The sequence below is a fragment of the Mauremys mutica genome, chromosome 11, assembly GCF_020497125.1.
Source record: "Mauremys mutica isolate MM-2020 ecotype Southern chromosome 11, ASM2049712v1, whole genome shotgun sequence".
NCBI lineage: Eukaryota > Metazoa > Chordata > Testudines > Geoemydidae > Mauremys > Mauremys mutica.
Window position 1 is genome coordinate 52,035,369 of NC_059082.1, and position 13,926 is coordinate 52,049,294.

Here is a 13,926-nt window from a genome sequence, read left to right on the forward strand (position 1 = left end):
TCATGGAATGAATTATGCCTACTCTCCTCTTTCTGTCCATCCTAGGAGAGGAGGTGCAATTTGTTCAATGACTCTCTAACCTGAGTAGGATTGTCCCTATTGTTTTGGATTTGAAACTCTGAGCCAGGCAGGACTAAGCCTGTGGGGCTACCATCCTGATGGGCTTCTGGAATATTGATATAAGTGTTGGTAATGATATTAACACCCCAATAGTTTGAGGTCTGGTCTATGCTACTGCTTCAGTTGATGTAACTTCTGTCGCTCAGAGGTGTGAAAAAGACACTCCCCTGAGCGATGCAAGTGACAGCGACCTAAGCTCTGTCCACACTGCTACTGTCAGTGGGAGACGCTCTCCCGCTGGCATAGCTTCTGCCTTTCGCAGAGGTGGAGTAATTATGCTGATAGAAGAGTGCTCTCCTGTCAGTATAGCACACCTTCACCAGACATGCTACAGTGGTGCTGCTGCGGCGCCGTAGTGTAGACTTGTCCCTGAAAGGATCTAGACACTCAGGGCAAGTCAGACTATTGAAACAGCCCTTGTTTTTAGCCTTTTTGACTCTCATAAAGCGTGATGTCAGTTAATATCTGATCCACCCCTAGGAGATCCTATCTAGTGCTTTGTAGGCCTGTGTATTCTGCCTAGCAGGCATCTTCCACCTCCATGCTAAAGTTTGAATATTCAGTCCTCTTGGCTTCTAACCACAGTGAGCCCCTTTATAAAAATTTAAATGTAATTTGCATAGTGACTTTGTTCAGCAAAATGAAGTAATGAAGGAATAATCGGCAGCAGATCAAGCAAGATTATGGTGGTGATGCAGAAAAGTGAGATATTGGGCTATTCTGATGAGAGAGCAGACAGCAAATCATTAGGCGCAGTAGCACTGAGAAGAGACTCAGGGAATTTATCCATGGCTCTCAAGGAGCCTTGCACTTCCATTAAAAAGGCAGACAAGAAAAGGGGGATCTTGATGGAATATGAAAGTTCTTTGGTTCCCTTGAATTGTGTGTGTGGTATCCATTCAGAACACGCACGCCAGAAGTATGTATTGCCTTCCCACAGGGCGTGAAGGTGGATGTGAGAGAGAACACGGGAGCCACAGCACGGGCTCTGGCCATGAAGTATGGACACATGAAGATCGTGGGGCTGATGGACCTACACGCAGCCCCCATGCCCAAAGTCTTCTGCAGGGGCCCAGGTAACTGAGACACCTCTTTGTATGTGCACGTTAAGGGAAGGTGCTTGGGGAAGAGGCTGTTGCTGTTTTATAGTGCAGTGATACTTCAGGTGTCTGCTGGAAATCCCTCTCCTCTAAACAGCAGTGGAGGCCTGGATGGGTAGCCCTTGCTGGTGCAAGGGGTGCCTGGCAATAAGCTTCTACTCCATTCAACCATTGTTTGCTCACCCTTTGCTTTGCTTCACTGTTTTTCCCACTGTTTTTAAAGGGCCAGTAGCAAATCAAGAATGTAACTAGCTGGAGCTACTGTGCAGCTAACTGTCTGTGCTTGGACCACAGGAAAATACTGTGAAGATCTGAGCTCCTCAGATGAATCGTGCTCCACTCCCCAGAGACAGAGACCAGTCCGTAAGACCAAGGGCCCGAGTATCCATGAGGGGCCCCAAGCTTTGGCTAAGATAACAGCTGTCGGAATTGCAGGGAAGAAGCAGTCTCGCTGTGGTGAGTGTAGGTCGGGGAATCTAACTATGAGGCTCCTTCATGATCTCAGGGGTGCCACAGTACTGCTTTGCTGTTACTCCAGCACCAGCACTTCCCTGCTCCTTTAGATTGGGCCTTCCTGCATGGCTCCTACAGCTGCCAGCACTGAGCAAACACCTGTCATTCCAGGGGCAGAAAGCCAGCTCTAAAAACTATCTCCCAGCTGATCCATGATAGGTAAAAAAAATTCATGCCTATCAGCTGAGAATGTTCTTCAGCATCATCTCAATCTCTGTTTGCTGTCTGGCTCTTGAGATTGGCCCCTCTTCCCTTCCCAAGATAGACTCAGGAGTCACAGAGCCGTTCACAAACCAGCAGGAGTGTCAGAGAGGATTCAAGACAGGACAAATAGCAGAAATGATTAAACTAATCTCCTAGCTTCAGGGCCAGGTGACCTGTATCTGCCTGAGCACTGGGAAACACTTCCTGTTGCAGTGGAAATTGGTGAGGTCGGCCATGTGATGGGCAGGGAGAAACATCAGCTGGGTTTAAACATTAACCCCTCAATGAAGGTGACAGGCCCACCTAAATATAGGGTGGGCATGAGCTTTGCCCTGTGTTGGGTGCATGGCGTGGAGTGGTGATGACCAGTGAGTCTAGCCAGCTACCTGGTTATCTTGGATGGCCAAGAATATTGATTTGTATTGAAGAAAAAATACCAACCCTCAGATTTCCTTGAGCTTGAACTGACCTTATTTTAATGTTGTTCAGGCTAGTGAGGAAACACGCTACTGTCTGGTACTTCCTATTGGTGTAGCCTGAGGCTGCTACTGGGAGGTGGCTGTGTTGAAATGCTCAAACCACCAGCTGCAGAACTGCACAGGGTGCTGCCTGTGTGCTGCCCCAGAAACTCAGGGAAGGGAGGAAATACTCCAATCTTTGTAAGCTGGAGGTGCGTCTGCTGCAAGGCTAGTTATGTGCGAACCTCTTAGATACAGGCATCTGGCTAGAGCATGGTCAGTGACCAGCGTTGATCTTGTCTGCAAAAGGAGCTATTAGGCTTCCACATTCCTGGTAATTTTGTTTGTCGTTCAAAGGGGAATGGAAGCTGGTTATTTTAAAATGTGATTTCTTCCCCTGATTGTATCCCTGGACGCTTGCCAGCAGCTGCTGCTCCCCATACTGAAGCCTGTTTGGTAACTTGTATTCTCATCTCTTTGCACACAGAGCAGGTCCCTCCGCAGGGCTACGTTACGTTCAGTGACAATGGCAGCTTTGAAGGGGAGGATCTCCGGTTCCGGGATGTCACCTCTCCAATCAACGAGCAAGACGTGGAAAGTAGCAGCAGCAAGGGTAGGGCATGGTCTCAGAGGAGGGTCTAGCTTCCAGTGTGAGTGACCTGGCGTTGAGAACTGCCTCAGAGCTTGCACGTTTCCTTTCTCATCTCCCCACCCCTTAGGTCTGAAGAGCTGCTAGGAAGGCATTTTGCCCGAGATTCAAGCAAGAAAGGGGGCACCCCATCAGTGCACAGGTGTCCTCTGTTGGAATGGCATAGATTCTGTCCTGCCATCCCAGAGGAGAGTGAAGTGCCATGATGGAAGGAGGAGAGGGGTAGAAGGAAAATGAGTGCCATCCATCTGCACTGGCCTTATGTCAGGGACACTGGGAGACCTCTCCTGGGTGCTTAGGGACAAGAACACAGACTTAGCTGGTAACCCCACACCCTAAAACATACACTTGTTACCCATTACTGCAGTCAGTGATACTAAATGGCTATAAATCTGTCCATCAGTGTATTGCACTGAAACTACCTGACACCCACTGGCAGTGGTATGGGGAAGGACGGGTGCCCCTGTTCCAGACATGATACTCTCCACTCACTCCTCAGAGTAACCTCCTAATCTGAGCAGCTGCTGCACGCGGACTCAGGCTGGATGTCTACATGAGGTGAGAAGATCAAGGGGAAGAAGCAGGAACTCATTGTTTTCCTTTCTGCTCCCCTCCAGAAGAGAATGCTTTCTTCACCAACAACTTGGACACCATCAGGAGCAGCAGCAGCAGCAGCGAGTGTCTGCCCAAAGCCCTGGGGGTCAGCAGTGAGGGCTCCCTGGAGAGCAATGAGGTGGGACTTTTGTCTCTTCTTGGTCGCTGCTGTTGGTGGAACATGGGAACTCACAAATATGCCAGCCACTTGCCATGACTTTACATCTGCTATGAGACTGTTGGATCCAGGGACAGGAGGGGAGAACCTCCAGGGTAGAAGGAAACCTGTAAACTCTGTTTAAATGTGTTAAGGCAGTGGTTCTCAGCCAAGGGTAGGTGTACCCCTTGGGTACGCAGAGGCCTTCCGGGGGTACATCAGCTCCTCTAGATATTTGCCTAGTTTTACAACAGGCTACATAAAAAGCATGAGCAAAGTCAGTACAAACTAAAATTTCATACAAACAATGACTTGTTTGTACTGCTCTATATACTATACACTGAAATATAAGTATAATTATATTCCAATCAATTTATTTTATAATTATATGGTAAAAATGAGAAAGTAAGAGGTTTTTCAGTAATAGTGTGCTGTGACCCTGGGGTATTTTTATCTGATTTTATAAGCAAGTAGTTTTTAAGTGAGGTAAAACTTGGCAAACGCAAGACAAATCAGACTCCTGAAAGGGGTACAGTAGTCTGGAAAGGTTGAGAGCCACTGTGTTAGGGGATGGGAAGTTGTCTCATTTGTTGTTGTTCTGAATATCTGAGCACCCTCCCTGCAGAGTGGTTTCCTGATGGGTAGATCAGTAACTCTCCAATCACAGCACTTTCCCTTGTCCCAGGCATTCACTACCCTCCTCACCAGAGAAGGCTCAGACCATGTGACTGTTTGATTCAGGAGCTTTCTTGAAGCCTCTTACAAACAGCGAGGCAGTGAATACAAACACCAAATTCTTGTCCTGAGATGAAATCCTTTCCATGATCCTTTAGCCCCATGGCAGTATAAATAGCCACTTTGTGGCCAACAGCATCCTGACAGGTGCCAGCAGGCTGGCTTGTTTTCTGAAGCAGACTCCCCTCCTTGCACTAGCTGGGCTCTAGCTGATGATGTCTGTGCCCTTCCATGGTGAGCACTAACATTCACCATGGTTTTAAAGTTCATTCTTTCCCCAATCCCTGAACCCTTGCTCTGCTTGCGTGTGGCCTGTCCCTAACCCACAGTCTAGAAGGGAAGTCTCTCTCATACCCTAGCACAAGGGTCAGCAACCTTTCAGAAGTGGTGTGCCGAGTCTTCATTTATTCACTCTAATTTAAGGTTTCACGTGCCGGTAATACATTTTAACATTTTTAGAAGGTCTCTTTCTATAAGTCTATATACAACAATAGTTTAGTTATTTATTATAAAGTAAATAAGGTTTTTAAAATGTTTAAGAAGCTTCATTTAAAATTAAATTAAAATGCAGACCCTCCCGGACTAGTGGCCAGGACCTGGGCAGTGTGAGTGCCACTGAAAATCAACTCGTGTGCCGCCTTCGGCACGCGTACCATAGGTTGCCTACCCCTGCCCTAGCACTTGATAACTGTTGAAGGAATTTGGCCAGGTGACTGGATCAGGTCACTTGGATTTGTGGAAGTAGGATGACACCACTGCTTCTAAGGTGGTCCTGGCTTCTACAGGTTGGAGTATGGGGAGGAAGTCTGGACTTAGAATCTGTGTAAGTTACTCAGTGGTTCGAGTAACCACTTGCATTCTTAGACCAGGTTCTGGATTTGGTGTAGGTGTGCTGGATGGGTATGACATTGTTGGGCACTAGGAAGGCTCCCCAGTTCCCTGAGCTGCTGCTCACAGGAATAACTACACGCTATCCTTCTGCTAGTCAGCAGGGTCAATGTTTCTCTGGGCTTGAAAGAATGCAGTACATGATGGCTGCTTTGTGGTGCTGGCGCTCCAAGGATTAGCTCCAAAGCAAGGCCTCTCTATCATAGTGCAGCATTCTGGAGATCCATCGAAGAGAACACTGCCCTGGACTCCAGCCTGGTCATTTGGCTTTCTCAGATAAGGAAGCAATGCTGATCCCTCCTCCTCCCCCATTCTCCCCCAGTCGGCTTTGATGCCAAACCTCTTGCAGCTTGTTCTAATGCTCTTAAAATGGAGAGGCTGCTTTTACAGTGAAACTCCTGCTCGGGCATCACTATTGCTCTGATGGAACAATCCTGATCCAGTGCTTCTAACCTTGGCGCCTTAAACTTTCCTCCCAGCCCGGTGTAATTATTAGAGCAGGTTTTATTACTGTTTGTGTGGTGGTAGCACCTAGGAGCCTGCTTATGACCCATTGTGCTAGGTGCTGTACAAACACAGACTCTGCCCCAACGAGCTTACAGTCCACATAAGGGTTTTAATCCTGCCTGACACAGTCCCGTCCTACCTAAAACCCTCGGCGTGGTGCATTGGGGAATCCTCTCCTTCGCTTGTCTCCCTGAGACTGGAGTCCCTGCAAGTTGCTCTTTGCTGAGGACTTCACCCTGGAAGTCCTCTTTAACAAGTGATTGCTTAGTCTTTACCACTCACACTTCCGGGCCTCTGCTCCATTTAGGAAACAGTCTCCAGTTGGGGAATGTGGCTAAGACAGAGTATTCTGTTCCCACCGCAGTCCCTACAATGAGCTTGCCCAGACTCAGAGCCTGGGACTGAAGTAGCTGAGAGCTTCCCCACGTTCCACACCCATGCAGTTCCCCTATAGTGATTCTGGTGACTCAGCAAGTTGACCCTGTGCCATTAAACAGGCCCCTTCTGTCTCTCCAGGACTCTGACCATGCGGAAAAGCTCTGTAGTCGGAAACAGGCTAAAAGCTACGTAAAGATCAAGACCCGGTACAGCAATAGTGACAGCCAGTGGTTTCAGAGCCCAGGCAAAGCTGGGGTGTCTAGTCAGCACTGTACGCTCCCTAACCCAGAGGCCACCACCTACACAGGACCCCAGGTAAGAGCTGCAAAGAAGAACAGAAAACTCACATGTTCTCACTCCATCACAGACATGTCAGTGCAAAGCTATTGGAGATCCCTCAAAGAGAACGCTGCCCCAAGACTCCAGCCTGGTCATTTGGCTTTCTCAGATAAGGAAGCAATGCTGCCTCTCCCACCCCCACCCCAATCCCCATCCCCAAGTGGACTTTGACGCTGAACCTCTGCAGCTCATTCTAATACTCCTAAAATGGAGAGGCTGCTTTTGCAGTGAAACTCCTGCTCAAGCATCGCTATTGCTCTGATAGAGCATTCCTGATCACTGCACCTCGGTGCTTCTAACCATGGCTCCTTAAGCTGTCTTCCCAGCCCAGTGTAATTACCAGAGCAGGTGCGACCTCTGTGACTTCTGCAGTGGCCAGTGTGGCTAACCCCAGGGCCACTCAAGCAGCTAGCCCTGGGGACAGCCACACTAGCCACTGCTGGAGTGGCTCTGCAGCCATCCGCTCGGAGGGCCCCGCAGCCAGTTTCACCAGCCGCTGCTGGAGCGGCCTCGGTCCTGGGGCCAGCCACACCGGCTGCAGCTGTATAGACCCCTGCCAGCTGGCCCTTGGGACCGCCCAAGCAGCAGCCAATGCAGCTTCCCCTTGCCCCTAAGATTCAATCAGGGGTATTTATGGTATAAATCATTAACACAAAAAAAAACAGGAGTACTTGTGGCACCTTAAAGACTAACAAATTTATATATGCTAAAATAAATTTGTTAGTCTTTAAGGTGCCACAAGTACTCCTGGTTTTTTTGCGGATACAGACTAACACAGCTGCTACTCTGAAACCTGTCATTAACACAGTATCTTTATATTTTACATAATTCAAAACTTCATCCATATCCATTTCATTAGCAGTTCCCTGGCTTTTCCTATGAATCTGGTTAGCAGGACAGGCATACAGTGTACCGCTGGGATATGGTGAATTTCACACAGACGCTCAAAGGTAGATAGAAATTCCAATATGTCCTCGGTATCTTTGTAAATGGGACAAATCCTTTCCCAGTGTTTGTTGTCATGAGGGGATGGATCTCCCGACTGTGGCATCTTTTTCTGCTGTTTCAAGACTTGGAGTTGAAGTCTGGCAGATTCCTGTTGCATCTGGTGAGCCTTCTCCTCAGCAGCCAGCCATTCCATAAGCCTTACATGGGCTTCTTTTTCCATATCGGTTATCTTTTGCTTTTCCTGCAATCGAAGATGTATCCACTTTTGTTGATGTTCTAGTTGCTGCTGGTTTCTCACTGAAAGCATTTTCACTGGGTCTACTTCCCTATCACTGGCCATTAACAGATTTTTCAGTTCTTGTTCTAGGGCCTTTTTCTTAAAAGACAACCCCCTCTGTAAGCACAATTCTTCAAGGGTTTTCTGTCAGGCTCTTCATATGATCCTGGCTCACTCATTGTAACTGATTTTTAACCCTTACACTCTCCAATATCACAATTAATTTTTGACAAGCATATAATTCTGATCCAAAAACCCAGTTAACCTGTGGTAATGTGTATCCTGCCAACTACGCCACTGTGACCGGAATCCCAGGGGAGCTAGCTGAGGTCACTCAATTAGGATGAACTGCAAAGAATGGGGCAGACAGTCCCCAGAGCTGGTGGATATTCCAATTCTTAGAGTTACCAAGCAAGCACACAATAGCTTCTATATTACCTCACTGGTTGCCCAGAAGCCAACAACTCAGTTCCTTTAAAGTAACCCAGCCTCAGGCCTCCACCTAGACACCCAAATCAGGTGTGATGAGGATTTCTGAAAATCTTATTCATCATAAATAAAAGGTTCAACCAATCCCAAAGGATCAGACACATTACCTCCCAGGTTAATGATATTCCAGACCTTTCCCAAATACATGCTCACAGCCAATTCTTACTAATTAAACTAAAATTTATTAACAAAAGGAGAGAGAATTGGTTAAAAGATCAGTATACATACAGACATGAGTCAACTTTGAGATTCAGATTCATAGCATAGATGGTGAGCTTTGTAGATGCAGAGAGTTCTTTCAGAAATAGCCCATAGGTTATAGTCCAATGTTTGTATTCCGGGTGGTCCAGTCAGCACTGGGATCTCAGTCCTTATGGCTTAGGCTTCTGCTGCATGAAGCCTCAAGCAGATCTGAGATGACAGGATCAGGAGCCAAGCCATTTTTTATACAGTTTCAGGTCCTCTTTTGACAGTTCAGAGTCCCTCGGGGAACAATAGACACTCATTTTCTAAGCATCGCAGATAATTATTCATACAGATTAACGTAAGGTAATTGCCTGTTTTTCCACCATTCACAGATGATGTGCTATACATTTCAAAGAGAGATGAATACAGCAATATCCTAGGTTTACAGTTCATTTAAATGTTAAGATGTTCTCTTGATCTCTGAATTAACAGAATACAGCATAGACAGGGACTGTTTGATTACATTGTTGATTTCTACCTTTTTATATATATATAAAATAATATTAAAAAACCCCCACAAGCATTATCTCCCTGTACGTTTTTAAGGGTTAGTTATCTTGCGGGATGCTTAACTCTTTCTGGTCATGTGTCATACCCCCAACAGGTGTATGAGAGTGGTGTGGAAGGGAGAAACTAGAGCTCCTGGATATACCCTAAGAACCTTCCAACATTGATATGAGCGGTGTTTACATTGAATTCTTTGTAAGGCCAATTTATTGATGCATGCTTTGGACCAAGTTAAAAACTTAGTCCGTACTTTGTGAAAAACTTCAGTGATTCCAGGGTTTGGTCTATGTGTTGACTTAACATGGCCATTAATGTTCTTCAGAGAGCGCTTACTCTGGCATTCAGCCATGAAAGCTGTGAGGAGTTGTACCTCAGTTTCCCTTTGTGCACAGCAGTTCGAACTTGTAATGGTCTTTTTGCTGTGGAAAGTTTTAGGATTGTGTACAGACATGAGCTGTGAAACCTTAACATTTATTAGGCTTTTTAATACAAAGTGTGTTCTTCTTATTGAACCAAACAGCATAATCATAAGGATTTCTAGTACGTACCACTCTTAACATGTTCAAGATCATGCACATTGTACATTTTTACAGTTTTTGGTATCAGCAACAAGTTAGTTACAATCATTAGCAATGACATCAGTTCTATCACAAGTGTGAATTTACAGTTATCCTTGCTATGCCAAGCATTTTGTTTAGATACATTATTCTTTAGGTCAGCTTCTTCAATATCCCTTTTGAGTCTTTTTAGCTTTTTCTTTACTTTAGGGTTTTCCTTAACATAGGCTTTTAGTTTAACCACTTCCTTGGGGTTTTGGTATCTTAGAGATGAGTGAGGCATGGTTTTTTTTCCCCCTCCAGTCAGTCAGGTAATTTGCATTAACACAGACACTAGCCTGTTTACCAGTTTTCAGATTCTTAACCTTTACCAATTCCAAGGCTGGACTCTGTCTTAAAGAGAGACCATCCATTTTCACTAGCCTGTTAGACTCAAGGTTCTTTTGTCTTTCCATTACCAACCTTTGCTTCCACATTGAATCAGATGTCAAGTCCACTAAGAGACTACAAGACATTTCCAAAATATCTAGAGATGAGAGTTTAGCTGCCATCCCCTGTATTCTCGAGAGATCAACTGCACAACTGTTCTCCTGCTCTGCAGATTCAGCTATCCAGTTTTCCCTCTGAACCTGAGATACAGACTGTGTTTACTCAAAGAATCACTGTGGAGACATTCCTGTCCCAACAACATTGTCTCCTCAACAAGCTGGTCAAGCTTGTAGAGCTGTTCAGACTCCCTAACAATTTTTAGACCATCTGAAATCTTCTCAAAGCTATCCACAATGGGTCTTTCTAAAGCAAATTCAGTGGATTCATTTACTCTTGAAAGACTTAAGCCATTAGTCACCAACACACTTTTCTCAGAAGACAAACTCTTTATTACCAACAATGGCCCATTAAGAGTCAATGGAAGTAATTATTTTTCACCCCCACTAGGTACAGCTATTGACTTTTTACAGATTTCAAAGACATCACTAAGAAATTCCATCTCTCCTGCGGTATTATGAACTGCAACAGATTCTTCCCGAGCTCTATTTATGTCCAGAACCGACTTTGGCACAACAGACAAATCACCAAACTCCTTCTGATTTTCACTTACATCCAGAATCACCTCTGGCCCATCAGGAGGGTTTTTACACAAACCCCTTTCAGGCAAGCTGCTAGACTCCATAATTAAAAGGTTAGAAGCGTTCCCTTCCTCTTTGCAGCTCTCCTGGCTGACAACAGGCACAAGATTAGGAATCATTTCCTCCTTGTTACAAGTTTCCACACTGTCAGTGGGTAACAGAGTCAAATCACATCTGTGCTTTCCTTGTGCCCTGGCTATGATATCAACCTGAGTAGACGAGGTTGTCATATCTTTACCCAGCAATACACTAGCAACAGGCAAAACAGAAGCACCAGAATCACCTGGTTCCTGGGACTCAGTTATGACATTAACTGGATGCAACCTGATTACAACGTCATTATCCCTAGCAGACAGAAACTTAGGAACATTTCCGTCCTGAGCTTCAGTTAAATCCAGAATCAGCTCTGGGACGACTGATACATTTTCAACCATCCTAGGCTGACAGGCTTCTTCTGTCTCCTTTACGGACAGAGAAGAGCTAGATACACACTGTTCTTTAGCAGGCATGCTGCCGTTGCTCAAAACAGACAAACAATTGGAGAAATTTTTTCCTTTGTCCCAGCACGCGTGGCTGTTCATGGACAATTGCTTGGAGAGTGGGACAGCTTCCTTAACAGGAAAGATGCTGCTCCCAACAGACACTTCTGCTTTTTACAGACAGTGGCTCATACTGAGCTACTTTAAGCAAATTACTGTTACCTTGTCTAGGCTCGCTTTTACAAACTTCACTCACCAAGAATGTACCTCCTTCCTCAATTAGGGCTTCAACCTGACCATCAACTTTAATTTGCTCTAGAGAAACATTTTCCTGATCAATGATTTCTCTCTGTGCGTTATCTAATTCCAGGTTCACTTCTGAGATATTAGACAGACATTCAGAAACTTCATTCACATATAACCTGCTTTTCTGTACAGACAAACAGCTATCTTCCTCAGACAAACATTTGAAGAAACCCTCCATAGGCAAATCATTGCCCCAATAGACAGTTTCATGATATTAACCTGTCTGCACAAAGCTTTAAAATCATTCCCTATTAAAAGATCTGAAGGAATTGTATTCTTCGCTCCCACAATCATGGTGCCATCAAATCCCTTCTATTTAAGATGGATTTTGGCCAAGAGCACTCTTACAAAATATTCAGATAAAGCCACAACAGTTACACTTTCACCTGGCGAATAATCTTCATCCCTGACACAGTTCTGTCCTACCTAACCTGCTTGCAGGGGTAGTTTGGGGAATCCTCCCCTCAGCCCAATGTAGTGCAGGGAATCTGAAGGAAGAGCTTTACAGTGTCTGGCTGCTACAAACTGCAAGCCAGGCCCCGTTACAGCATGTGGCTTTAGAGAGTGAACAATGCAAAGAAAGTTAGGATAGCTCCAAAGTAGCTGTTAGCCATTCATTCAAAGAGACAAGAGAGTCCAGTTCCTTGTGTGGGTACAAACATCTTTGCTTTGGATGGACCGCAGGACCTGGCAACATTCCTGGAGCAGATCGGGTGTCTGAAGTACCTCCAGGTGTTTGAGGAGCAGGACATCGACCTCCGGATCTTCCTGACCCTCACAGAAAGTGATCTCAAGGAAATAGGCATCACGTGAGTCTCTGCGGTGTAGCCCCTTTCTCTCTGGGGCATACGAAGGGATCAGGAGAGTTCAGTCCTCTCTTCCAGCCCCCCACCAGGTTTGCACGATTCTGCCACTACCTTTAGTCTTGCCCTCCAGCCTGGGGATCCCTCACTGATCTCTCAGTGTGCCTTAATCCTGGTCTACAGCAAGCGCTGTTCTTCCAGCCATGCCCCCCACCCCCAACTCAATCCCTGCCTGCAACTCTCCTGCAGCAGTTAGCAGAGCCTTAGAGGAGATGGAGCGTGATTTTTCTGCTGTCCCTAATTATCCTTCCTGCTCATTCCTGGGGTTTTCATGGGCCTCAGTGGAAGAAGGGGTAGAAGTCTCTGAAGCGAGGTCCTGGTGCAGTTTTGGTGCTAACTGCTTGCTGCTGTATCACCAGCCTGTTCGGGCCCAAGCGGAAGATGACCTCTGCCATTGCTCGATGGCACAGCAATGCCAGGCCTCCCAGCGATGCCCTAGAGCTGGCCTATGCAGATCGGCTGGAGGCGGAAATGCAGGAGATGGCCATTCAGCTGCACAAGGTAAGGAGCCTGGCTCTAACCCAATCACATATTTACTATGGCACCTCCTAGGGGTAGGAAAAGATTCTTAAGGGAGGGAGCTGAGGTAGTTTGGAAGGGATGCAAAGGGGTAGGGTAAGTAAGTTAACCCCATGTTGCAGGTTCTGCCACACTCTATCCCTCGCTCTCTCTCATGCTGACAAGGCTTCTGTGTCTTTAGTCCAATCCCAGCTGTCCGGGATGCTGGGCTGGGGATATCTGCCATCCTGATTAGAATCTGCTCATACTGAAATGGGGAGATCCTTGCAGAAATGTCTGTCGGCTTGGCAAACCCACCCTCCTGCATGGAAAGAAGGGGAATCCCTGAGATCAGAGCTGACCGTGTGTGGGAACCTTACCTAATTTCCTTCCCACCTGCATCTGGGCTTCGGACGGGTTTGGTGGGTGCATACAGAGCACTCTGCAACCGCCCAGATCATGATAACAGGAGGCTCCAGGGATGTTTCATGAGCAGTCAAGTGTCTGAGATTGCCGCATGCAGTACTCCCCCTTTCAGTCCCTCCTCTCTTGCTCTCCCCCACTGCAGAGGTGCGAGGAAGTGGAAGTGATGAAGGGCCAAGTGTCCCAGGAGCAGGAGCTGCGGGCGGTGGTTGAGAGCTGCTTGATGGAGCGGGACGTGGCTTGGAATGATGTCCAAATCCAGCTGCGGGAGGCCCAGGCCATCACCAGGGACGCTGGGGTCCTGCTAGAGCAAATGAAGTAAGTTGCTCCAGGGGAAGTGGAGAACGGGGCCACCCTAGCAGAACCCAGCATGTCCACTGTCTGATGTGAATGCAGGCGGCGCCCTTCTAGTGAGCTGCCCACACACAGTCACACCACAGCATCTGAACCCCATTCTAATCCTCCCCCCAGTGAGGACATTCCAACAGGATAAGCAGATACTGAAGCCCCTTCCTGGAGCACAGTGGGTAGGGGCCTTGCTTTCCAGAGCTAGAGTTCTGCATA

At 46.7% G+C, this 13,926-nt stretch overlaps 1 protein-coding gene across 5 annotated transcripts in view; it reads left to right on the forward strand.

Annotated features, from left to right (window-relative positions):
• The window catches only part of ANKS3 (ankyrin repeat and sterile alpha motif domain containing 3), a 34,650-nt gene that overhangs the window by 11,701 nt on the left and 9,023 nt on the right, over window positions 1-13,926 (forward strand). For all 5 annotated transcript variants that reach the window (XM_044979369.1, XM_044979367.1, XM_044979370.1 and 2 more), the window contains 8 exons: window positions 1,061-1,196; window positions 1,515-1,676; window positions 2,883-3,008; window positions 3,662-3,777; window positions 6,442-6,618; window positions 12,263-12,387; window positions 12,801-12,942; window positions 13,508-13,680. In XM_044979369.1, the coding sequence (XP_044835304.1) occupies window positions 1,061-1,196; window positions 1,515-1,676; window positions 2,883-3,008; window positions 3,662-3,777; window positions 6,442-6,618; window positions 12,263-12,387; window positions 12,801-12,942; window positions 13,508-13,680 (1,157 nt within the window). The remainder of the gene's footprint in view (window positions 1-1,060; window positions 1,197-1,514; window positions 1,677-2,882; window positions 3,009-3,661; window positions 3,778-6,441; window positions 6,619-12,262; window positions 12,388-12,800; window positions 12,943-13,507; window positions 13,681-13,926) is intronic.